Here is a 26074-nt window from a genome sequence, read left to right as displayed (position 1 = left end):
TTGGTCTTTGTGACAAGAGGATTTGAGTAAAGGAACAAAGATGTCTTGCTGCAGTTGTACAGGACATTGGTGAGGCTGCATCTGGAAAATTGAGTGCAGTTTTGGTCTCCTTATCTGAGGACGGATCCTCTTGCAATAAAGGGAGTACAGCGAAGGTGTACCAAATTGATTCCAGGGATGACAGGACAGATATGAGTGGAGATTGAGTCAGTTAGGGTTATATTTGCTGAAGTTTAGAAGGATGAGGAAGAATCTCACAGAATCCAATAAAATTCTAACAGGATGAGACAGGTTAGATGCAGGAGGGATGTTCCTGATGGTGGTGGAGTTCAGAACCAGGGGTCATATGGGCATATGGGGTAAATCTTTTAGGACTGAAATGAGATATTTCTTCACCCATAAAGAGTGGTGAGCTTGTGGGATTTCCTATCAAAAAAGGGTGGTCGAGGCCAAAACATTGAGTGTATTCAGAAAGGAGTTAGATGTAATTCGTAGGGCTAATAGGATCAAGGGGAGAGCAGATTTGAGCTTAGCCATGATCTTATTGAAATGGCAGACCAGGCTTGAGGGGTTGAATGGCGTACTTCTGCTCCTATCTTGTTTTGTTTCTAAGCAGAGGGCGATGGTTAGGAGATGTTTTTGTGACTGGAAGCCTACGTACAGTGGGGCTCTGCACTGATCAGTGTTGGGGCCTTTGTTGTTTGTGCCATATGTAAATGGTTTAGACTTGAATGTAGGGAGCTGGGAGTTTCCCAGATACTACAAAAATTGATGGTAAGTAATGAGGAGGATGGCGTTAGCTTGCTGGAGAATGTAAACTAGCTGTTCTGATGGGCTGATCAGTAGGAAATGGAACTCAATCTGGATAAGTGTGAGGTGATGCACTTGAGCAAGACAACCAAGGTAAGGGAATAATTAATGAATGATAGGATCCTGGGAAGCACCAAGGATCAGAAGAACGTTGATGTGCGTGTCCACTGGTCCCTTAAGGCAGTGAGATACATTGACAAAGTGGTTAGGAAAGCATATGGAAGCAGAGTTTAAGAGGAGGGAGGTGATGCTGGAACTGGATAAAAACTTGGTAGGCCACCACTAGAGTCCCCTCTGCTCTCCCCCTCCCCCGCTCCCCTCTGCTCTTCCTCCTCTTCCCCCACCCCCACGGCTCCTTCTGGAGCAAACATCCCCTACCCCCAGCTTCCCTTGCCCACCTTCCCCTCCCACTTTTCTCCTCCCTCTCCTCTGGCTCTGTCTCATTGTCTGTTTTCCCTTCCCCGACTCTCATACATTTCCATTTTCTGTTTTTCCAAAATCACACGTCCTGTTTGTTAACGTCCAACTCTATATCTAGTTGCAAATGAATTGTTAATTGGGCTAAAAGACCTTTAACATTTTGCTATTTTCCCCTAATTTCACTGAAGTGTTCTCTGTCCCTTCCCATCTCATTCTGCTTGTCTTTATCACAAAATTACCAATCTGGCCTTTAGTCTTGACTTGTCTTATTTATGAATTTACCCTAACCTGAATCATCACTCAGACTATGACTCATTTTTCATTTATTGCCCTATCTATACACCTAGTCGTTTGGCTTTCAAACTAGTCCAATTTAAATGTAGCCCCCTCTTTCTAAAGTACTAATGCCTGAACCCCTTGAGTCAAAACATGTGTTTTGTACCACCTTTTTTACCATATGTTAATTTCTTTGATGTGTTTTACCTTCTACTAGTTAGTCTTTGAGTTTGATAGTCAGAGACTTATGACTTTTTGAAGTTCTGCTTTTTAATTTGTACACTATTCCAAACTTCAGCAGAACCTCATTCATCATTTCATTAATGTCATTAGTCCCTGTGGTAAATGGTTTGTGATATCACCCTCTCCAGCGGTGTATAATAATGTTTTTGAACAGGTTGATTAGAAAAATTCTGCAAGTTAGCCATAATCTAATTAAATGACTGAGCAAGTACTGAATTGCTCTTGTCTCTGTTCCAAAGGCAGCATGGCTAATTGGTTTTCTTGAACCTAACTGCATCAACATAAGCCAGTTGGCTGCTTGTCTAAGTAAATAACTTTAATGCCGCTTTGTGTACATAGTAACATGCTGTATGATGTTCTTTTCCTTTATAAGTGTAGATGTGTTCCCAACTCAGTAATGGATACATTCTCACCTCAAATGATTAGTGGAAGGGACTGATTTTGTAGGGAAGAGTGAAACTGTTCAGTCTGCTCTGTCTACCACTACTCTATCTTCCATTAGCTTTCAGGTCAAACTCCTTCTAAAGTTCCCCCCTGCATGATACTTCAACTCTGATTTTTCTATACTTTCTCTCCTATTTCTGCTCAAGTCCACTCTGAGTTTATGTTGTCCACAGGGCTCACCTCTTGTTCCCTCAACCGTGTCCGCAGTGAATTGCTGCGCACCTAATTTCCCTTCCTGGCCCTTGTTTAGGTCCTAATGTTATTCGTAGAATTCTGTTTCTTTAGGTGTTATGCCCCCACCCTCCTACCCCCCTATTTTAATATTCAACCATCTTTGCTGTCCTCAAACTAACCCTTAACTCCAAATCCTTGAACATGTTGTCACATCCTGAATCCCTGTCCATCTCCCTGAACTACATGTTTGAAAGCCTCCAATCAGCTTTCTGCTTCAGCAATAACAAAATGGTTCTCATCAAAGTCAAAAATCATAATCTGTGTGACTGTAACAGGTAAACTATCCATCCTTTACCTGTCGGCAGCTGTTGTTCACACTGCTTTCCTCCAGTGCATTTCCACTGTTATCTAGCTGGGTGCTGCTGCACTTGTCTGGTTCCATTCTTATCTGTTTAATTATTATGAGAGTGGTGCTTTCTTTGGCTTATTTTCTTACTGTAATTGTTACCTTTGGTGCTCCACAAGGATTATTCTTTGCCACTCCTTCCCACTCAAATTTTGGGCTGCTCACCAGTGATGTCACCCAAAAACAGCATTTGTTCTCACGAGTGTATTGTTCTAATTCTGCCTTACCATCCTAACTGCTGATTCCATCCCTGGCTCCTGTCTGAAGCTAAAGCCAGGCTGTTTTCAGTCTTGACATAGTTGATCCTAAAATGAGGTTCTAACACACATTCATGTCATCACTAAGACTGCCTTTTCACATCCATAATGCCATCCACATCTGTCTGTTCTTCAGTTCATCTTTTGCTGAAATTTTCATGTATGCCTTGATTGCTTCTAAACTTAATTATATAATGCATTCCCAATTGGCCACCTGCATTCCATCTTCCGAAGATCTGAAATAATCCAAAACTTTGCTGTCCTGAGTTCGTACTTATACCAAGTCCCATTCAAATATCATCATGGCACTCACTTATCTATATTGAAGCAGTGTCTCAATTTCAAGTTGTGCATCCTTCTATTCAAACTTTTCTGTAGTCTTTCCTCCTCCTATCTCTTAAATCTCCTCAAACCCCACAACTGTCCAAAATAGATGCTGTTATCCAATTCAGATCTCTAGAGCATTCCTTATTTTTTATTGGTCCACCTAAGGTGACCACACTGACAACTGCCTATGCCCTAAACTGCAGAGTTTGCTCTGTAAATCTGTCTGTTTTTAAACACCATTCATTCTCCTAGATGCTCATTGAAACCTACTACTCTGGACAAGCTTTTAACCATGTTCCCTAATATTTGCTTCACAGTGGTCCTCTGAAGATTTTAAAGTGTGAATGCTGTTTTGTAAAATTGTTGAATTGCTTAGCCATTGAATTTAATTGACAACAAGCAACAGCAAAACAAAACTCATCCAATCACCCCCTCCCAAAATAAAATTCTGTAGGGCACCAACGTGGACTGTCACAAACTGAATGGAATTAGTTTATAATCATGAAACGTTACGAGAAAAAGATAATCTTTTTCTATAGAATAAGGTTATGTTAGAAATAGCTGTAAAAATGCCCTTGTTGAAGTCTCAAGCCTCAAAGCGTTTACAGGTTTATCTCTGTTTATGTGAAGTGATCCTGGCTAATAGATTATGGTTCTGCCTGTCACACAATTTAGAGTTCTCCCAAGGTGTATCACATGGGACGAATGGAGACCTTATGCAGCATTGATTTGATGAGAGACCAGGGAATCATTTTGACCAGAGCATGCAAATCAGACTTTGTTTCAAAGTCATAAAATCCGTTTAAAAATTTTGAGAAAGTGTACATTTGCAGACACAGTTGGTGCAGACATAACATTATGAATGTGCCTTTATGGACTCTACATTGTTACAGAATTGCATCTTTTTGTTCTATTTATATGGATGATAGTAATTTTGATTCTGGACTTAGCTGCTGGTAACTTGTGAAAGATTTGTAAACTTTGAAATTTGGAATGATATTGATGAATTTGCAACATTCTACACTGAGTACCGTTGCAACATTGTTTAAGGAGGGGAATAAATGTAAAGAAAAACACATTTCTAGGGCTGTTCTCGGTAGGAAGTGAGTTCCTCTGTACCAGTGATCTATATTTATTTGTGTAATACTGGTACATATTTATTCAGCTGGATTTGATAAAGCGAGTATATGTCATTTAGAAAGCAATCAAGAAATTTACTTTTGGGTGATCCTTTTCAACATTGATGTGCATTCTGTCCCCTTGCAGCTGTATATTTTGCAACAAATTGAGCAGAACTACTGTACACTATGTATCATTGAAGAAATCTGAGTTAGAAAAGTATAGCATTTTTATCTGTTTCAATGTTTGACTTATGGCTCAAAATATAGGTCTCAGTCCTTTAGTTTTCCTGTTGCAGGCAGAAATAAGTTAAACGTCACATTATTCAGGCACAAACATGCAACTTAGTTGTAGCTATCTGTTAAAATAATGATCAGCAAAAACCTCTCAAAGGGACTGATTTGGAAAGTTCATTTCTGACCACCATCATTGCTTGTTTCTCTGACTGGTTTGGTAAGTATAGCCGAATAAATAACTTGCTTGAATTTATGAAAGAATCTCAAAATATTTCGAGCAAGAGAAAAGTTCTCCTGAGTACTCCTGGTCAATATTAATCCCTCAAGTGTTTTTACAAAACAAAACCTCTATTTTCTCCAGTGTGCTACTTTTCTCATTTTACTGTATAAACAGATTATTCAGTTGTTATCTCATTCCTGTTTTGGGATCTTGTAATTCATGAATTGTCTGCCACATATCCTGCATTGCAACAATGGCCATACTTCAAAAGTATATCACTTCCAAAGTTAATGAAAGATTTTATATAATTGCAAGTCCTTTTATATCAAGCCTAAAAAATGTAAATTTTACCTAACATGATCAATGATATTATTATATTGCTGTTTGCTGCCTGGGGCTTTTCTGTCTTGAAGGCATGGAATACTCAGTTCAAGCTTGCAACTTTATTTTCCTGTTCTCTAGTTACATTGCAGCCAGCATCTATATTCTGCTGTGGCATTTAAGCAGTCTAGAATCTTATTGACTTTTGGCTCCATTTCCGTTTTTTTTAACTTGTAGTCTCAATTCATCTTCTATGGGAACCCTCATTCATGTCTTTGTATCTCTAGTTTGAATATTCCAAAGTACTCCTTGTTGGTATCCCACAAGCTTGAGAACATCCAAAACTGCCCATTTCTTAACTTGCAGCAAGTCCTATTCACCGTCACCCCTCCTGACCTACATTGGCCCCAGTCAAACAATATCTTGATTTTGTTTCTGTTCTATTTCTAGCTTCTTGAGCAGCCCTGATTTTAGTCACTGTATTATTGGTAGCTGTACTTTCAGTTGCCTCAGCCATAAACTCTGAAATAAGCCATTGTGGCTTACTGCTTTTCTTTGAGGCACTGCTTAAAATTTACCACTTTAACTGATTAATATCATCTTTTGTAGCTCGGTATGTCATACTTGATAATATAATGCTTCTGTAACGCAGCTTAGTATTTTTAATGTTAAATCGGCAACATAAATATTACATTGCAGTTTGGCATCCCTGTTGTTCCAAGCCCTTTTTAAACTTAATTCTTTTTTTAAAAGTTTTTTTCATCCCGTTTACAATTCACTGAATCACATAATTGTTGCAGTGCAGAAGATCGCTGAATGGTGAATAATTATTGTAAAAAATGTCAGTGCAAGGAGTGAGTACTAACATGAATTGTAAGGACAAAGGGATAGCCCGTTAAAAAGGGAGGAAACGGGTGAAAGAGCACACAAGGGAAAATAAATTCATAAATGCTGAGCATCAAAACTAATTGCATGCATTTCATATATTCAGAAACACATTGTGATAAATGCAGGGCAGTGCCGTGAAATATCTGCAATTATTCATTGAACAAATTATTTTAAAGTAATAATGTTCTATTACTTTATTATTATTCAGATGTAAACATGTTCTTGTATAAACTTTTTAAAGTTGATGAAGTTTGCCAAAATTGTTTTTCTTCCTCCATTTAGTTATCCTATCCAAAGTTAAAATTATTTTTGCTCCATGAGTACCCCCCAAATACACATGGTTCTGTAAGGTATACACTGTTTTCCTTATCTAGTTTTTCTGTTATGCTGCAACTTGTTGTTGTTTGACTATCAGTCTCTGTGCTGCCAATCACTGTTGTTGAAATAACTATATTTCAATAAACTTCTGATCACTATACTGTAAAAATTTGAGATGGGAGCATAACACTTAATAGTTACTGTAGAAACATTACAGATGCTAAAAATGAAATATCATTACAAAGGAATGACACCCAGTCGTTATGGTATAATCTTAATATTTGGAAATATTCCATACATGAGAACAAAACAATGTGCTCAGTAGCAGCATTGTGTGTGATGTTTTTGACCTTCCATGCTGAAAACCAAAAAGATTTTTATTCTTGGAAATGAAACCTCTTCAATTTAATCTGCTTTTTTTTTTCTATACATTTGCTATTGAAGTACTACTTTCTTTTTTCAAAACAATATTCTTAGGTTTCAATAAGTTTTGTCCTCCTTTTAAAAAATTTTCTGGCTAAGAGAATAGTTTTTTTACATTTTAAGCTGCTTATGGAAATCTGTGCTGTGATTGCTTTTGATTTTTTGCTCTGTGTAGGAAAGTACTCGAACCCGGCTAGCTGCTAGCTTGAGTGGCACAAACAAAATTCACACCATGCTATGTGGAGAGTCATGGACTAAAAACCCACAACATGCCATTCCTGACATTTTCCCAGTATACAGATTGGTTTTGTATATAACTATAATATTCCAGAGTAAATTGGACATTCACTTATTGAAGTGGTTCATTTGTATTTAAATGTATATCCACAGTGTAAACCAGAATACAAAGTCCCAGGGCTGTATGTTATCGACTCAATTGTGCGTCAGTCTCGTCATCAGTTTGGTCCAGAAAAGGATGTGTTTGCACCCAGATTTTGCAAGAACATCAATACAACTTTCCAAAACTTGTACAAATGTCCTGCTGATGACAAGGTATGTGGTTTTCATAGTCTGTATAATGTATTGTGATCTAATGCACTAAAAATAAACTAATGATATGAATTCCTCAGTCTTTTTTTGAATTTAATAAATTCAGCTTGGCTGATGCTACTTTTTTATTGAACCATACCACCTAATTCATTTATCAAGTACAGCCTGGATAATTTATAACCACTTTGTTCCCTGGCTAACATCTCTATCTCAGGCCTGCTGCAGTGTTCCAACGAAGCTCAGTGCAAGCTGGAAGAACAACTCCTCGTTTTCCACTTGAGGACCCTGCAGTCCTCCGGACTCAATATTGGGTTCAATAATTTTAGGGCCTGAACTCTGCCATGTCCTATCCCCCTACCCCACGCACCAGACCTTGTTATCACATCGTCTGCCATTACACACTACTTATTGTTAGCCATTAACAGTCTCCATTAAAAGCTGTTCACCATCCTAGCCAGATCGTTATCTACTCATTTGTCCGACTGTTCTTTCTCTTTGGGCTCTATCCCCACCTATCATTTACTCCTTACCCCCTCCCCCCACCCTATCTTCTGGATATAAATCAACATTTCTTAACTACCATCAGTTTTGAGGAAGGATCACCGGACCTGAAACGTTAACAGGCTGGCTGTAATAACAGGAGTTTGGAGCAAAGCCAGTTGAGCCTTTTGGAAAAAAAAATTGGATGAAATGGAAGGCTATTCCAAGTATTTTCTTAATTTCAGTATTGGGCATAAAATCCCAGAAATTCGTATATCCTAGGCATCCAGTTTTCTTTTTTGGCAGTTTTAAAATTCCAAGTTTTGACAAACAGGTAGGAAAGTGAAGAACCAATTCACTTTGTAAAATCCAAGTTGGTTTTCATGGAAAGCTTTTTAATGTTCCAAATCACTGTTGACAATTGAAAATTAATGATCCTTCCCTATTTTCACATTGTGCTCCATGTCAGTTGCTTACTGGACATTAATGAAAATGTCCAGATGAGTAGTGTCCTCTATGATGTCAACTTTTTGAGCGGCTTGAGTATCTGTTGGTTGTTGGTAGTCTCCTGTTATCTTTTATTTTATGCTTTCTTGATGTTTACACTTAGTCCCACTGTTTGAGCCTGAGTACTGAGTTGATAAGCTGTTGCAACCCTGTGTGCCATCTTACATAAATGTTAAGATGCTGGACTGATTCAGGCAAGTTTAACTGTGGTGGAAATACTGAATTGTTCCCTGAACGATCTGACAGCATCCACTGGTGGAGTAGCAGTTATCCTTGATAGAGGTGCAACTGTCGTACATAAAATGGGCTCCAGTGTGTGAAAATACTTATGATAGTGAAATTTGTAAATCAGTTGCACATGTTACCATGGGAAAACAATATAGGATAAGAGTTTTATGAACAGTTTTAAGACTATTTAGACAAGATTTTTAGGTAACATGAATGCGCAAATTGGTGCAAACAGGACTGGGTTTCAGAAATTCTAGGCCCCCATGGAAATGGAAGATGCACAAATAATAGAGATCACTTTGTATAGTTCGTTCCACAAACAATGTCGAGTTTACTCTTCACATTCACACACACAGACATCCACAGAACTACATCAGCTTTGAATGTCAGCAGAACTCCAGTCAAATATCCATTAAGCATATTTGCTATAGAGTTGAGTTGGAGAACTGCAAATTATCAGGATGTTAGAGTATATAGTGCGACAGACATTCCGAGGACACCATTTGGGGATGACGTACATCAAGCTGAGGACGCAGAGCAATCAATCAGAGGTTGGAAAGATTTTGATATTTGCGAGCTTGGTGATAATAAAACTAATTACCCTAAGAAGCAGATTTAATGTCCTGTCCAATTTCAAGCCTTGAATGGTAGACTGGTGGAAAAAACTGAAGGTAGCAATTCAAGCAGCAGGGGAAGAGGTATTAAAAGTTTTTGAAGGAAATGTGAGTCAGTGACCACACATGGGATCTTAATGCAGAAAGTGGAATTGGAAACTTGGGCCTTCTGTCAGACTTATATAAATAGGAGAGGGGGGAAAAGGATCAACAAACCAGCAGAAGGTGCAGTTACTTACAGTAACAGTCTTACTTTGGGAAAGTTTTAATGGCTGGCATTCTGCAGTACTATGAATGACAGGTTGATAATGTGGGGAGCACAAGCATCAAGCTACATCTTGACATTTTTATAACTGAATGAACACACTGCCAAGATGATTCCTTAATATGTGAACATGTAAGAACTATGCTCGGCATTTAAAGAAAGCAGTGTTTTTATATGCAAGATAAATCTAACAATTTTCACTCTTTTTCATAATCAAGCCTGGACTCTTAATCTTTGATTTACTACTGCATTTGATCCATCTAACCATTGGATAAATTTTAAATACAGTTAGTTTCCCAAAATCACTTTTGGTTTTATCTGGAACAGAGGTGCTGGAGAGAGGAAAGAGTTTACACAGTTTAATGACTAAGAAACAAAACTTTCTTTCAAGCTTCTGTCACCATTCTAATCGAAATGGAAACAAATAATGTAGATGTTGGAAAATCAAATAAAATTAGGAAATGCTGGAAACACTATGCAGGCCAAGCAAAACGAAATAGTTAACCAAGTTGAAGACCTGTCATCGGCTGTATGGAGATATGATGAAAAGTCTTTACCGTGAAATATTAGCTCTCCCTCTTTCTGTCCAGATGCTGTCTATCTACTCTAGTTCAGGTTCTGTTTTAAATGACTGCTTAGCCACTTCTGGTAAAGTTCCACGTTGTGATAATCCTCTTCACAAGTATGATTTTTCTAACTCATTATATTCTTCTTGTTGTAGTACTTGGGATCTTTGCCAGGGCTTCCCAAGTTGTTGTTTGAAACACCCAATGGAGTTGCCAACTGAAAATTTAGGGTTGCAAGATATAAGGCAACAATCGTTCCTGTGGAGCTCTGGCCAATTGCCAATGGCTTGAAGCTCTTTAAAGCTCATTAAATTGTGATCATGGCCCAAGTAGCAGATCTTTGATCCTAGAAGTGTGAACTTTGTCCCAGCTACCACCACTGTCAGGGGTCCTCCCTTCAATCCCACTGTGAGAGATTTGTTGCCTCCTATCCCAAACCCCAAAGCAGTTGTCTCTGGCAGAGGTGGTACAGTGGCTCAGTGGTTAGCACTACTGCCTCACGGCACCAGGAACCCGGGTTTGATTCTACTCTCAGGTGACTGTCTGTGGAGTTTGCACATTCTCCCCATGTCTGCATGGGTTTCCTGCAGATGACCTGGTTTCCTCCCACAGTCCAAAGATGTGCAGGTTAGGTGGAATGGCAATGGAAATTGCAAGGTTACAGCAATAGAGTGTGTGGGGGAGGGGGGGGGGGCGCGGTGGGATGTGTGTGTGTGTGTGTGGAGGGGAGTGGACCTGGGTGGGATTCTCTTTGGAGGGTCTGTGTGGACTCGATGGGTCAGATGGCCTACTTGCACAGTGTAGGGATTCTATGATTCTGGGAATTCTCCCTGCCTCATGTATACTCCCACCACACACACTGATCTGGGGTCATAGTAGTTATACCAAAATGGGATCATAATGAGAAAAGGTTCAGGAAGTAACAGATCTGTTGCTCCTGATTCACAGAATTGTTACAGCACAAAGGAAGCTATTCAGCCCCTTGGGTCTACTCTGATTTTTCAATTGAGCATTATGACTTAGAGTGATTTGCCTGATTTTTCCCATATTATAGCTCATTTGAACTTATTCAAATAATCATTCAATGTTCTCTCAAATGCTTCAACTAACTGCCTCCTCTGCACTTCCAGGCATGTTCATCCAGACACAAACCACTCACACATTGTGTGAAAACATTTTTTCTCTCATCACGTTTGCATATGACTATAAATCTATATGCTTTGAGTCTGGATCCTTTGTTGATCGGGAACAATTTCTCCATATCTGCTCTTTAAACAAATGTAAACAAATATTTCACTGTTTTTCAAGGCTTTTCACAATTTTGAAATTGTTATTGCGTCCTTCCTTTAAGCTTTTCAATTCCCTCCTCTGTTATTGAATAGTATATCTCTCTTTTTCTGTATAGTATGTCTATGGCAAGTTAGTATTTTAATCACTAAATGAGAGCTGATGACAGGTTGAGTGGAAGATTGCAGTGTGTTTCTAGTAGGTCACTACGTTTGCAGTCTATAGCCTCTTAACAGCTGCATTTTGCATCTCTAGCCAACAGTCGCTTTGTGAATATGTTCCCTTAAAGTGAAGATTTCCAAATAACTTGCTCTTTGCAGAAATATCTAATGTTCGTTTATTCCTGCCTACACACCAGTTTGATTTCAATTATGATATCAGATCATGGAAAGACCTGAGCCATAACTCGAGTGAGGAACACAAGCAAAAATGTAGATGTTTTTTTCATAAATCTGTTCAGAGATGCTATTGCATCTGGAGCAGATGGGACTAGAGAACCTGGGCCTCCTGGCTCAGAGGTAGGACACTACCACTATACCAAAGAACCCCACTAACAAAAGTGTATGAAGTAAACAGACCACGTAATTAAATAAAATCTAAGTCTGTCCGGATGAAGCTGGTGTGTGTACCTTTAAGATTCCAACTGCAAGTCATAAAAATTTACGCAAGAAGAGTACTAAAATTTAGTAGGTTTCTAAAGACACTGAAAATGGATTCTTCAAAGCAATGTTTCTGACTTGTGCATTCGCTCCCACTCAATATATACACCTTCTTTGTGTGGAATGCCTGCTTGGGGAGGTTACGGGTTTGTTGTAGAATTCAGGAAATGAATGTCCAACTCCATTCACTTGATGGACTCATTCCAGCAGCCTGGAACTTAGCATGGACCACATCTGGAATTATCTGGTCACATGTGGTTAAAAATTAGTATGCCTCCTCATTCTTGATGTATGCTAGATGCAATGTATGGAAAAATATTTGTGGTAGTTTATGAAAGCCTATTTGTCAAAATGTGTAGGTCTTTATTGTGCATATGCATTCCTGCTAACTGACTGAAATCTGCATTTAAATGATTTCAAGATGAATTGGTATGTGTAGAAAACTTATCGGTTTACGTACCATGCTAGCTTCAATTAGTTTTTTTCCCCATTGTAAAGATGTTCCCGAAAGGATAGCTGGAGGTCACTGAAGATAGTGGGAAATGGCAAACTGTTCCTTCTGTATGCTCCCAGAAGGAACAGGAGGGTTCAAAGCAGCACCATAGCACTACTACACCCTGTCCCTCCTGTATCTCACTGCCTCATGTACTGGAGTGAAGTAAGGGCATGCTTCTGCAGCAGTCCATTTAAAGGTGCTATTTGAGATTGAGGTACTTGCCTAGAATGGCTAGAATGCAGAAAATGGTCCTGACCATGTATTATATACATATGTGGAGAGTTATATCATTGTTACAGGTTGGGAATATGGCCATTAAACCATTATGTCTGTGCTGGCTCTCTGCATGATTAATTCAACTAGCTCCATTCCCTGCCCTTTCCCTTTGGTATGATAATTGTTTTTCTTCTGGTTTCTTTCTGCTTTGAAAGCCACAGTTAAATCTTGCTCCATCATACGTTAGAGAAATATGCATTTTAGATCCTAACCACTGGCTGTGTTTAGAAAACAAAAGTTCTTTATGTTGCCATTTTTTGTCACTCAGCTTAAACAGATGTCCTCTGATTGTTGAATTGTTAGCCAAAGGGAGCAGTTCTGCTCTACCTCAACCCTCCAAAAGGATCTCTTATCAAATTTCCTCCAAATCTTTTCTTAAGAAAATCAATTCCAGCTTCCCTAATCTCTCTCCCTAAATTGAAATCCTCATCCTTGGTACCGTTCTCATAAATTCTAAAGCCCTTCATATTTGTTCTGACGTGCAACGCCCAGAATTGGATCCCAGTTGAGGTTGATCCAGTGTTCTCCAGATGTTCTTCATCAGCCCGTTATAAAGCCCAGGATTTCATATGTTCAAGCTATCTTGCCACCTTCAGCGATTTATGCATGGCCTGTCCAGTATCCGTTCCCCACTTTATCAGTTTATATTACATAATCTCTTTCTTCCAACCCAGTGCATCATTTCATACTTCGTTGTGTTACATTTTATGTCTCGTGTGCCTAATTCACCAGTCTCTCTCTGTCTTCAAGACTGTCGCTATCATCCTCATAGTTTACAATACTTCCAAGTATTTTTGTCATCTGCAAGTTCTGATGTTGACACCATGTCTGGGCCATTAATCTATATCAAGAAAAGCTGTGGCTACAACTTACCCGAATCCTTTTTAGTTTCTTGATGACCACAGGTCCACCAACACTCTCGAAGCTCAACACAGTTTTAGAAAAAAGCAGTCTATGTAATGGACACCTCATCCACCACTTTAAATAATAACTTGTTCCACCACTGTTGCATAGTGTTAGCAGTGTGTACTATCTACAAAATGCATTGCAACATATTGCCAAGTATCCATCAACAGCATCTTCGAATCCCTCACCTCCAACGGTTAAGGGCTGCAGATGCATGGGAACAGCACTGCCTAGAAGTTCCTCTCCCAAGTCACACACCACCCTGACTTAGAACTATGTTGTAGTGTCTTTGTTGTTATTGGATTAAAATTCTGGAAGTCCCACCATAACGGCACTGTGCATTGTGTAGACTACTGCAGTTCAAGCAGATAGCTCACCATCGCCTTTTCAAATGAATTTAATGATGTGCAATTAATATTGGCCTCACAGGTCATACTTGCCTCTCATGAATGAACAAAAACAGTCCAGGGAATGATTTTAAAAAAAAAACCCTAGAGCATCCCACTGTCTCTTCCTCCAAAAAACAACTGTCCACAACTATTGTTTCCTGCTATTCAGCCAACGTCACCACTGTCCCTTTTACTGCATGTGCAACTTACCTTCCAAGTCTGTTAAGTAGCACCTGATAAAGTGCCTTTTGGAAGTCCAGAGAGACTAAATTTTGATTAAGTCAAAATATTGACTTGATAGAGGTGTACAAAATGATCAGAGGTATAGATAGACTAGATAGCCAGATACTTTTTCCTTGGGTGGAGGTAGCTTTTACGAGGGGACATAGTTTTAAAGTGAAAGGAGGTGGATATCAGGGAGACGTCAAAGGTAAGTTCTTTACTCGGAGAGTGGTAGGGGGTGGAATGCATTGCCAGAGAGGGTAGTGGAGGCGGCCTCATTAGGGGCATTTAAGCGGCTATTAGATAGGCATATGGATGATAGTATAATGTAGCGGTGGAGGTTAGATAGACCTTAGGTTTCGGGTAAAAGTTCGGCACAACATTGTGGGCCAAAGGGCCTGTACTGTGCTGTGCTGTACTGTTCTATGTTCTAAATCAACGGCATTGCCTTCATCAGCCCTATTTATTTTCAGGTCAAATAAAAAACCTCATTCAATTAGTTACAGGATTAGCTCCCTGTGATATAACTTGAAATATAACAATCTGGGTACCCTGCTATTTTTCTGAGCAATGTGCAGAGGCTTTTGAATTGATATGGCATCTGCCAAAAATAGTTTGTATGCTACTGAAAAACATTAACTTTTTTACATGGAAAAACGAAAGTATACTTTGGGAAGAACATTTCAATTACAGGTAAGCACTGAAATTTATAATGGGCAGAGATGAACAGATTTCTTGGGATTTCAGCTCATTCTTTATGAAATTTTTGTTATTCAGTGTGTGCAGTGGCTAAACATCTGGTGGTTATTAGTAGCTCTAACATTTGGCCGATCTGTGTTTTTTACAGAGTAAAGTAGTGCGCGTACTGAACTTGTGGCAGAAGAATGGAGTGTTCAAAAGTGAGATTATACAGCCACTTCTGGACCTGGCAGCAGGGATTCCACCACCCTCTGTCACCCCTGCTGTTGCCAGTACTACAGCAGCAACTGTGAGCAGCAACACACCAGGTAGTAGTCTAGTAACTGTAGCTTAAAATTATATGTATATCATTCAGAAGTAATATGGAAATAATTTTGGGATTGAAATATACTCACACACACAATCACACAGTCACACACACAATCACACACTCACACACACAATCACACACACACACACACACAATCACACACACACACACACAATCACACACACACACACACAATCACACACACACACAGATATTAGGAAAACATGGTTCACAGTGAAACCACTGGTATCAGTATTTCACCTTTAAGTGAGCACTGACCTGAGCATGTTGATTATCATACACTTAATGACATAAAAGAGCATTTGTGAATTATATCTCATTTGTCCCATAATTCTTATATTCATCCACCTGTTGTTCAAATAAAAAGTATGCCCCCTTTTAACACTTCGATTGGCCAACAATGACCATTCCATTGTCATTTCCTGTAATCTCATTGCTTGAGGCTAATCATATGACCATTCTCATTGATATTTGGTTATGAGAGCTCTGGATTGTGTTGGTAGGCTGTGGAATTTTGTAGAATTCTTTTTCATGATATAATTGTTAAGAACACAACTGTTTCCATTGTTTTTGTTTTTTCAGTGGTTTTGAGCACTTTGAATGTTCTTGTGAAAAATATGACTGGAAAATCTCCATCAGTTTGTTGTAAATGACCTCCCATTGGCAAAGCCTTGCTGACTAAGCCGTATCTTACCGTGCATTTCCAAACACTCCGCAATCTCATCCTTCTTAATGGACTCTAAAATCTTAGCAATGACCAAGGTCAGTCTGACTGGCCTATGATTTTCTGTCTTCTGCCTATTTCAGTAGGTGTTCAAGGGGCTAAAGAGAGCTAGAAGTATCTGAATGCACATAGCATTCGTAACAAAACAAGTGAGTTGACAGCACAAGTAAACATCTAGCAGCCAGATCTCTCGAATGTTAAAATCTGGGATCTAAATATTCAAGGGCATGAGACTTTAAGGAAGGATAGAAAGATAGGAAAGGTGGAGTTCTGTTAATAAAGGATGATGACATTGGAACAGTGGACTGCAGTAACCTTATCTTGGAAGATCAAGATATGGAATTGGTTGTGGTAGAGGTGTGAAACGAAGGTAAGAAGTTGCATGTGGGAGTGACATAAAAGGTCCTCTAACAGTAATCACACTGTAAGATGGGGTATACAGGAATGAATAATGGGCCTTATGAAAAAGGTGTAGCAATTATCGTGAGTGATTTTACTCTGCATATAGATTCAGCGAATCAAATTGGCAAAGATAATCTAGGTTTTGAATTCCTGGAGTGTTTTCAGGGTAGTTTCTTGAAGCTGTATATTTTTGGAGCCGTTTGAGAAGGAAATAAAATTGATCTGGGAATGTGCAATGAAACAGGATTAGTTAATGACATCATGGTGAAGGCCCCATGATTGGAATGGCCATAATATGATTGAATATTGCCATACATTTGAGGGAGATGAGAATGGATCTAAAACTATTGTTTTCGACTTAAATAGGGCAATAATGGGAGTATGTCTGGCTGACTAATGTGAACTTGGAAATTAGGTAACGAGATAGACTAGGAGAGATGGTGAAAAAAAATTGAAGAGGATGTTTCAGAAAACTCAGAAAAAGTACCTTCCAGTAAGAGAGATGCCAAGGTAAAGGTGTGGCGTCTGGAGCTAAATATAGATACAATCGTATTGAAAGTAAAGCATTAAATTTCGAAAGGCGAGTGGCATATCAGAAAAGTGGGTAGAGTATAAAGAAGAACAAAAAACAACTTAAAAGATTGATATAAAGGGAAAAATTGAGTAGAAGAGAAAGTTAGCTGGTAAAAAGAAATGCAACAATCCTGTACAGATATTGAAGTAAAGTAATTGTTGGTCTCTAGAGATTACTAATTCCATAGATTCAATGGAAAATAGAAAATGGCACATGATTTGAACTGATGTTTTGTGTTTGTCTTAACTGTAAATGACACAAATAACGTTCCAGAAATAATTGTGAAAAGCAGAGATAAATCTCCTAAGAAAAGATACCGGCAAAATTAATACAACTAAAATCCGGCAGGTCCTGATAGAGTTAATCCTAGTGTCTTAAAAGAAGAAGTGGTTGTTGAAATAGAAGCAACGATGGTTTAAATTTTCCAAAATTCCTTAGATCCTGGAAAAGTCACATCAGACTGGAAAACTGAGAATGTGACTCCCTTTCAGATCATACATCATAGAATCCCTACAGTGTGGAAACAGAGTCTTGGGCCCAACAAGTCCATACTGATCCTCAGTGCATCCCACCCAGACCCATCTCCCTATAACCCACCTAATCGACACATCCCTGAACACTACGGGCAATTTAGCATGGCCAATTCACCTAGTCTGAACATCTTTGGACTGTGGGAGGAAACCAGAGCACCCGGAGGAAACCCACGCAGACACAGGGAGAATGTGCAGAGTATGCACAGTCGCCTGAGGGTGGAATTGAACCCGGGTCCCTAGCGCTGTGAGACAGCAGTGCTAACCACTGTGCCGCCCCATAATTATTATCTCCCCGGCAGGGAATTGAACCCCAGTCTCCCGCGTGACAGGCAGGGTACTAACCACTATACTACCGAGGACTTCACTTTTATTTAAGAACGGGAGGAAACAGAGAGCAAGAAACTACAGATCAGTTAGCTCAACATCTGCTGGAGGGAAAATGCTGGAATATTTTCTTATGGAGGATATAACAAGGCATTTAGAAAAAATCTCAATTCAGTCAGGCAAACCAACATGGTTTTGTGAAAGTGAATTCTGGCGTGGCTTAAGTTACTGGAGTTTTTTGAGGAAGTGACAGGTAATGTTGGTAAAAAGAATCTGGATGTGCTGCATTTAGATTTCTAGAAAGCATTTGATAAGGAAACACATGAAAGAAAATTAGAGCTCATGGTATAAGAGATAACATAATCGTGTGGTAGAGATTTTGTTGGCTGACTGGAAAACAGAAATGATATAAATGGATTATTTTCAGATTGACACGTTAAATACCACAGAGATCCGTACTTGGGCCTCAACTATTTACAGCTTACAGAAAGAATTATTTCTATGTATGATCACAAAATTTCTGAAGATGCATTTATAGGCTGGAGGGTAAGTTGTGAAGAAGTTATAATAAATCTGCAAAGGGATGTAGATAGGTTAAGTAAGTGGACAAAAATTGGAAAAAAGAGTATGATAAAGGAAAATGTGCATTTGATCACTTTGAAATGAAGAATAGAAAAGCAGCATTATTTAAATTGCAGGGCTCTGAGATGTCGAGGGATCAGGGTGTCCAAGTACATGAGCCACTAAAAGTTGGCAAGCGATTAAGAAGTCAAATGGAATATTGCTTATTGCAAGTGAAATTGAAAATAATGAAGGCAGTTTTATTGTATAGAGCACTGGTGAGGCCACGTTTTGGTTTCCTTGTTTAGTAATGAATGTAAATGCATTAGCCAGTTCACAGAACGTTCACTCAGCTGATACCTGGGAAGTGGGTTATATCTTACGATGAAAGATTGAGCAGTCTGGGCCTGTATCCATCAGAAAATAGAAGGATAAGCGGTGATCTCAATGAGCAATGCAAGATCCTGAGAGAACTTGACAGGATGGGTGAAAAAAAGGATGTTTTGCCTTGTGGGAGGGTGTAGAACCCAAGGAGACGATTGAAAAATTGAGGTCTTTCACTAAAGACAGAAAAGAACAGTTGGGCAGCTTGGTGGCTTAGTGGTTAACACTGCTACTTCATCAGAGACCATGTTCAATTCCAGTCTCTGGTGACTGGCTGTGTGGAGTTTGTACATTCTCCCTTGTCTGCATCGGTTTCCTCCCACAGTCCAAAGATGTGCAGGTTAGGTGGATTGGTCATGCTAAATTGTCCATAATGTCCAGGGGTGTGTAGTTTCAGAGGATTAGCCATGGGAAATGCAGAGTTACAGAGATAATGTAGGGGGTGAGTCCTGAGTGGGATGCTCTTCAGAGGGTTGGTGTGGACTTCGGGTGAAAGGCCTGTTTGCACACTGTAGGGATTCTATGATTCTAAAAGAGTTCTTTTCTCTGAGAATGGTGTGCGTCTAGAACACAATTCCCTAAAGGATGGCAAAAGTAGCTTTATTCAATACTTCGAAGGCCAAGATAGTTATATTTTTGACTAACAAGGGCGTCAAAGGTTATTGGATGTAGCCATGAATGTGAAATTGAGGCAGATTAACCAAGATCTTGTGGAATTGTAGATTTGTGAATCTTGTGGATCTTGTGGGTGTATATGAGGGGCTAACTCCTGTTCCTTTTACACACGTTTGTACATATGCTCCCAACGGGAACTTGTTCAGATCAGATCTTGTCCGTTATGATTTTGCTGACATGAAATGCTAAAATGGTAATTCCAGTGTCTACTCAGCTTTGTTCAACCATTGGATTTCTCTCTAAATGAGTCCTTTAAGCTAGCATGAAAAATGGAATGACTGATCAAATGGAGAAAGCACACTGGCTCTGATGGTGGCAATCATGTGTGAATGGGTTGTGGAGGCCTAGAATGAAATCAGAACAGAAATTTTTGTCAAATAGTTGGGGAGAAAAGAGTGGCATATCCAATATACTTGATGGAACAGAAGATTATTTCTGTAATGATATGGCTGGTGACGATGTGATTACTAATGTTTGTCTTGATCCATATAAAAATGCCATTTCTAGAAGCAGAATGGGACATGGCAATGAGACAAAAGATGATTCTTTATGGATTTTGATACACGTTCAATGCATGCTGTTGCTACTAAGTATTATGCTTTTCTGTACTATGAGCAAAAATGAGTGAAATGATATAAATTTGTATATAGGACTTCTTGTTCTTGATACATTTGGTGAAGTTAGTATTCAGAAATTGACTTCTGCCTCTGCGGACATTATTTATTTAGTAAAAGTAAGGATTTAAAATACTTTTGGGTGCTTTAGTTTCATCATGTCCACACTCAAAGGAAGCACAGTCTCCAACCTGGCAGCTCTGCAATAGTGAGGCAGTCAGCGAAGCTAGATTTCAACCTAAGTTAAGCAGTGTGAAAAGCCTGAGTATATTTATTCTCCTGACGTGCTTGTATCCAGTGAGTTTATGGAATTAATTCCACTGCCTGAAATAAAGTTATTATGTGGAGATGCCGGTGTTGGACTTGGGTGGACAAAGTCAGAAATCACACGACACCACGTTATGGTCCAACAGGATTATTTGAAAACAAAAGCTATCGGAGCCTCTCTTGGTGGAGTATAGCTACTGTTATCAGTGTGGCAGACATGGATATCTTTTTTTCTGATATTTATTTATGCAACCTTTGAGCCATGGGATATATTTTGTGGTCCTTAGTCCCACACAGTTATCCTTTCTGTCAATTGTGTGTTCAAATCTCTTCAATTAACTTGTCCTTGTGCCACCAACGTTTACTCTGAAATTCACTGCTCTGGCTTGCTGCTTCAACATCTTTTAATAGTGTCTTCAAAACTTGTGTTTTTGGCTTTGCTTTTGGTTATTACTTTTGACCGTATGGCTGCTACTTACTGCCTACTTCTGTATGAAACACCTGTATGGGGAAAAAAAATTAAAATCCATGTTGGTTTTTACTTTAAGAACCACAAATTAACTTTGATACCAGTGTTGAATTAATGTGACGTGGTAGGATTTAACAGGGTGCTGTGGTGTTTAAAAAAATTGGGTGAGAGCCTTACCCCAGCTGTACACCTGCTACCTCACAGACATTAAATAGCCAGTTACCACTTAGTGACTTAAGATGGGACCTCTGGTCCTTAGCAGCAGAAATATGTGCCCAGAGATCTATGGGCTTTGCTCCTGTCCTTGCTGTAACGACTCCACAGAGAGAAAGCTACTAGGTGGGTACTTGGTAGGGCCCTCATGCACTGGGGTGATTAATTGGGCATTAATTTGCTTTTGGACTTCAGTTGGCTTGCCTGACACACTTGCCCCGCCTGACGCACCTTCCCCACCCCGCCCACCCTAATGCATACATGTGCACTCACTCACACACAATCCCATCACTGGTAAAGTTGCAATGGCGAGGCAGTACCTGCTTGGTTTTGCATATACCATCAGCACCTTTAAACCTGTGGGTAGCAGAGCAATAAAGCCAGTCCATAGAACTCATGACAGAGGCACAATGTAAGAATTGTATTAACCTAAAACTAAAATTATTTTTGAAAAAATGTGCGGTCTTTTTAAAAAAATTTTTTGAAGTTTTAATACCTTTGTTTGAGTGTTTCAAATTGCTGCAGCACTATTTTTCTTACTGTTAAGCCTAATTTTATTATTTCCAAAATGATCTGATTTTAATTTACTTTTAAATGCTGTCTTTATTATAGCTGTTCTAACTTTGATTCACTTCCACTTCTTCTACACTGTAATCTACTCAACTCATTTTTGATTTCCTGTTCCTGAGCGAGTGTGTTTGAATTTCTGTCTTATGCCATTAAATGTTTCCTTTTTCCAGTCTGGCAGTCTTTGACTCTTCAACTTTCAGCACTTCCACATCTTACACACAACTGTAATATACTACCTTGGTGCTTTCCTCTTTTAAATTTAATCTGTATTCTGCCCCAATTGTTGTGCCATTTTATACAAGTTAGTGTTTTTTATATTTCTTCTGTTTGGTCAAGTGTTTATGAAAATTTCTCTTAATAAAAGGCAGTAGAAATAGATTGAGCAAATAAGTGTTTGCCAAGTGATTGTTAGTAGTGAGAATGAACATTGATTTGTTTTTAGCAAATATTGCAATTTTCCTGTAGTACGTTATAGTATGACTGCACACAGATTTTATAGTGAATGTGTGAAGCTTGATACGTATCAGGGCTTCCATCACTTCTTGAAAAGGTACACTGTAAATAGTTTCTTCAGTCTTGACTTGACGTATACAAAGCAACAACTTGACTGATGGTCAAATCATCATTAGTGGGGCGCAGGCTGGTGTTGTATATCGAGACTATGTGGATTTCCTGACGCAGTTGATCCCTTCAACAATCTCTGAAATCAAAAGTTCCAATGGGCAATTTCCCCAGCACTGGCATGATGGTTAGCACTGCTGTCTCAGCACAAGGGAGCCTGTCGATGTGGAGTTTGTACATTCTCCACGTGTCTGCGTGGAATTCCTTCCATAGTCCAGAGGTGTGCAGGTTAGATGGATTGGCTGTGCTCAATTGTCCACAGTATCTTGGGATTATGTAGGTTAGGTGCATTAGCCATGGGGAGTGCAGGGTTATAGGATCGGGGGGTGGGTCTGGTTGGGATTGCCCTTCTGAAGGTCGGTGTGGACTTGACGGCCTGTTTGGCCTGCTTCTACATTTTAGGGATTCTATGTTTGATATGCAACCCTCCAAAAAAGCCCCTTACAGTTGGAGACTTTGGACAGTTCATATTCACCGAAGGTTAATAATTATCCAGGAAACATTGGAGGATTATAAACCTAATGTAACTCCTGGGCAAGAAGTGAACCACCCCTTCCTCTTCAAATCTGGCAGGACCTGCCTGACTCTGGCATCCAATAATCTGACATCAGACCCTTCACTTACCTTACACACTAATCATTCCATTCTTTGGGGACCTTTAACTCGTGAAATATGACAACAAGTTTTGTATTTTTTAAAAAAGGGAATGTGTTTTTGGCCTGTAATGTTACTGATGCATTGAGTATACTTTTCCTTGGTTATCTTACTAGCCCATTCATGATAGACCAGAAATGGATTCTTGCCTGTAAAAATCACAGGCAGGTATGTGGGTAATTTATAAGAAGACTGCCATTGATCAATGGTAATCAAAACATCTGGCCTGTTATTGGTATGGCATGCTTAAGTTTTAGATGCTTAAGATGGTTAAAGGATTTGATTGTTTTAATAGAAATTATTTACTCTGCTGAGAGTTTCTAGACCAAGTTGGAAAAGAGCTGTTCAGCCTTAAAATTAGAAAAAGGCATTCAAGAATGTTGGCACGTTGCAATTAGAGCAGAATCGTCTGTATTGGAGTCCATGGAAGGGATCATCACTTCTGCTTGGAGGTGAATCGTAGTGGGAACAGGCAGTTTTTCACCTCCACTATTAACCTTAAGGTTCTGGTGCCATATTTAAAGGACTACTGGATAAGCATTCATTTTCTGTAAACCAAAACTCTGAGAATGGATACCTACACCTGAACATTCTGGTCCTTCCATCTTTATATGTTCAACCTGCTACCCTTGAACAGGTGGGCAGACTTTTTGCCCATGACTGGCCACCTTGACTTGCCTGTTACTCTCCAACTGCCTTTCTTCAGATATTCTGCATGCCTTGTATAACTTTGATTATTGCCACCCAACCTCCATCATGACATGGCACATCCCAACTCTCTCCAAGTAGAACGAGGCAATGACAAATCACTTCAAAGTTTAGTGAGTATAGTAATTTGCTTGGTGTGTACAGTAGGGAATTGGAATTATGGAGAACATAATGTGTGGGGAGCTTAATTCTGCCAAGCTGGTCTTTTAATAAGAATGCACGAAATGCAAATACAGGCAAAGGATTTACCGACACTTGTTGTTGGGAAAACTTGACCAGTCTTTACAGTTTGGAGAACTTAATTCTAAACTTCAATCACGTCATTGGGAAGCTGATATTTGGCCCCAGCACAATTAACATCCCACACCAACCTTGCTTCCCACTCTCAAGAGCAGCACAAGATTCCATCCAAAGTGTAGGGGGAGTCTGGAACACTCATTCCTCAATCAGCAGTTGAGGCTAGTTCAGTTGAAATTTTTGAACCTGAGCTTTAAAGATTATTGTTAAACAAGAATATCGGGTTAAAGAACCAAGGTTGACAGATGGAGTTAAGATGTACATCAACCAAGATCTCAATGATTGATAGAATAGAATTGAAGTACAAAATGGCATACTCCTATGTATCAACAGCCTACTTCAATGCTGTAAGTACGACGTAACAATGTCTCAATGTAACATTTTTCATCTCAGCCATTAGTTCATTGTTTGATACTCCACTCCAGAAATTTACATGCTTAACCTAGGCTGATGATTCAATTTAGTACTAAATGTGCTGCAGAGTCTTTCAAGCAAGCTGTTGGAAGCAAAGTCCTGTTTGCCCCCTCGGGTGGACTGAAAGTATCCCGTGGCATTATTTGAAGAGAAAGGAGATTTACCCAATTCTTCTATCCAGCATGTACTACTTAGTCAACTACTAATCATGATTATCTGTCTGCTCATTGTTATTTGTGGCACCTTGGATGTTGACTGCCAATGAGTATTCATCAAGTACTTGTTTAGTACAGATTGATAGGTGCTAAAGAAGTAATCTATTTCTTGTTACATAGGTACATGCATTTATGTTTTAGGACATATCCAAGTTCAGTAGGGATTTGTGGTCAGAGTGACAGTAAAATTATCACTGCATAGGTCAGGAGTGCCATTTAAAGTGCATATTTGATTAGGTTTATTTCAAAAATAAGAAGTTGACATATGCAGTTCCTGTAAAATCTCGTTTAGTTTAATTTGGTAAAGTATTGGTTAAAGACTAATAATGTTGCAATGCCGGAAAAGAGAAATTGATCTTGAGCGTACATTTATTTCATTAGCAGTCATCAAATGAACAGCAGAAATATGTATTAACTTGAATTTAAGGTAAGTTGCGTGATTTTTCTCAGTCATCCAATGTCTCATTAGACCCTTTAATGGGATGTCTGATCAGGTGTTTTGAAGTTGTCAGTTCAAGTGTTTCCAGCTTTTTACAAACTCATTTCCTGCATTTTTGAAGCTGCTGGTTTTGTTGCTTCCACAAATATCTATTCAGCTAGCTTAATTAGGAAATGCCATTCATCACTTCAAAATTCAGGCCTTATTGAATGCAGTTTTTGACTTTCATATGTTTTAGGAGAAACCATATTGACAAAATATGCTGATTATTCATTATTTATACAGTGGTTCAAGGTTCATTCTGTGTAAGAAATCAACTAATGCATTTCGTGCAAAAGTTGGCCTTTTTAAAGTCAGAACTGTAAATATTATCGACAATTACAATTTGTTTAGTTGCAAATATTTTATTTTCCAGGAACTCCAGCCACCCCTGCCACTCCAGCCAATGTCATGCAAAATTTACCTGATGCGTGGGCCTCCATCTCTCAGCTGTCAAACACAGACACAATTGCTGCTGTTGCACAGCTTCTGCAGAGTCCCCAGGGTCAACAGGTGTGCTATTCTTTGTGATTTTTTATGTACCTGTGTTGATAATTGCTGATAACAGTTGCAGATCTTGTGACAGTGGTAGTATTCCCACCTCTACCAGAGGATCTGGGTTTAAGTTCCTCATAACTTGTTTGATCAAGTACCCTGTTTCTCAATGATGCACTTTGTGCCTATTGAATGTCCTAACGTATGTTAATGTTGGTACATTTGTTTATCATAGAATCCCTACAGTGTGGAAACAGGCCGTTCGGCCCAGCAAGTCCATATTGATCCTCAGAGCATCCCACCCAGACCCATCTCCCTATAACCCACCTAATTGACACATCCCTGAACATTGCGGGCAATTTAGCATGGCCAACCCACCTAGCCTGCACATCCTTGGACTGTGGGAGGAAACCTACGCAGACACAGGGAGAATGCGCAAACTCGACGCAGACAGTCGCCCGAGGTTGGAATCGAACCCAGGTCCCTGGCTAACTAGTGCTAACCACTGAGCCACCGTGCCGCCCCA

The 26074-nt window shown here is 39.3% G+C and overlaps 1 protein-coding gene across 1 annotated transcript in view; it reads left to right on the top strand.

The window, feature by feature from the left end:
- Positions 1-849: 849 nt before the first annotated feature.
- The window catches only part of scaf8 (SR-related CTD-associated factor 8), a 62031-nt gene continuing 36806 nt past the window's right edge, over positions 850-26074 (top strand). Inside the window, exons 1-5 of the mRNA XM_048600974.1 lie at positions 850-903; positions 5863-5866; positions 7241-7434; positions 15174-15333; positions 25430-25566. Coding sequence (XP_048456931.1) covers positions 850-903; positions 5863-5866; positions 7241-7434; positions 15174-15333; positions 25430-25566 — 549 coding nt within the window. The remainder of the gene's footprint in view (positions 904-5862; positions 5867-7240; positions 7435-15173; positions 15334-25429; positions 25567-26074) is intronic.

Source organism: Rhincodon typus, chromosome 9 (assembly GCF_021869965.1).
Source record: "Rhincodon typus isolate 14 chromosome 9, sRhiTyp1.1, whole genome shotgun sequence".
NCBI classification, from domain to species: Eukaryota; Metazoa; Chordata; class Chondrichthyes; order Orectolobiformes; family Rhincodontidae; genus Rhincodon; species Rhincodon typus.
The sequence above is the reverse complement of the archived record's forward strand: the minus strand, read 5'-3'. Positions and strand labels throughout refer to the sequence as shown.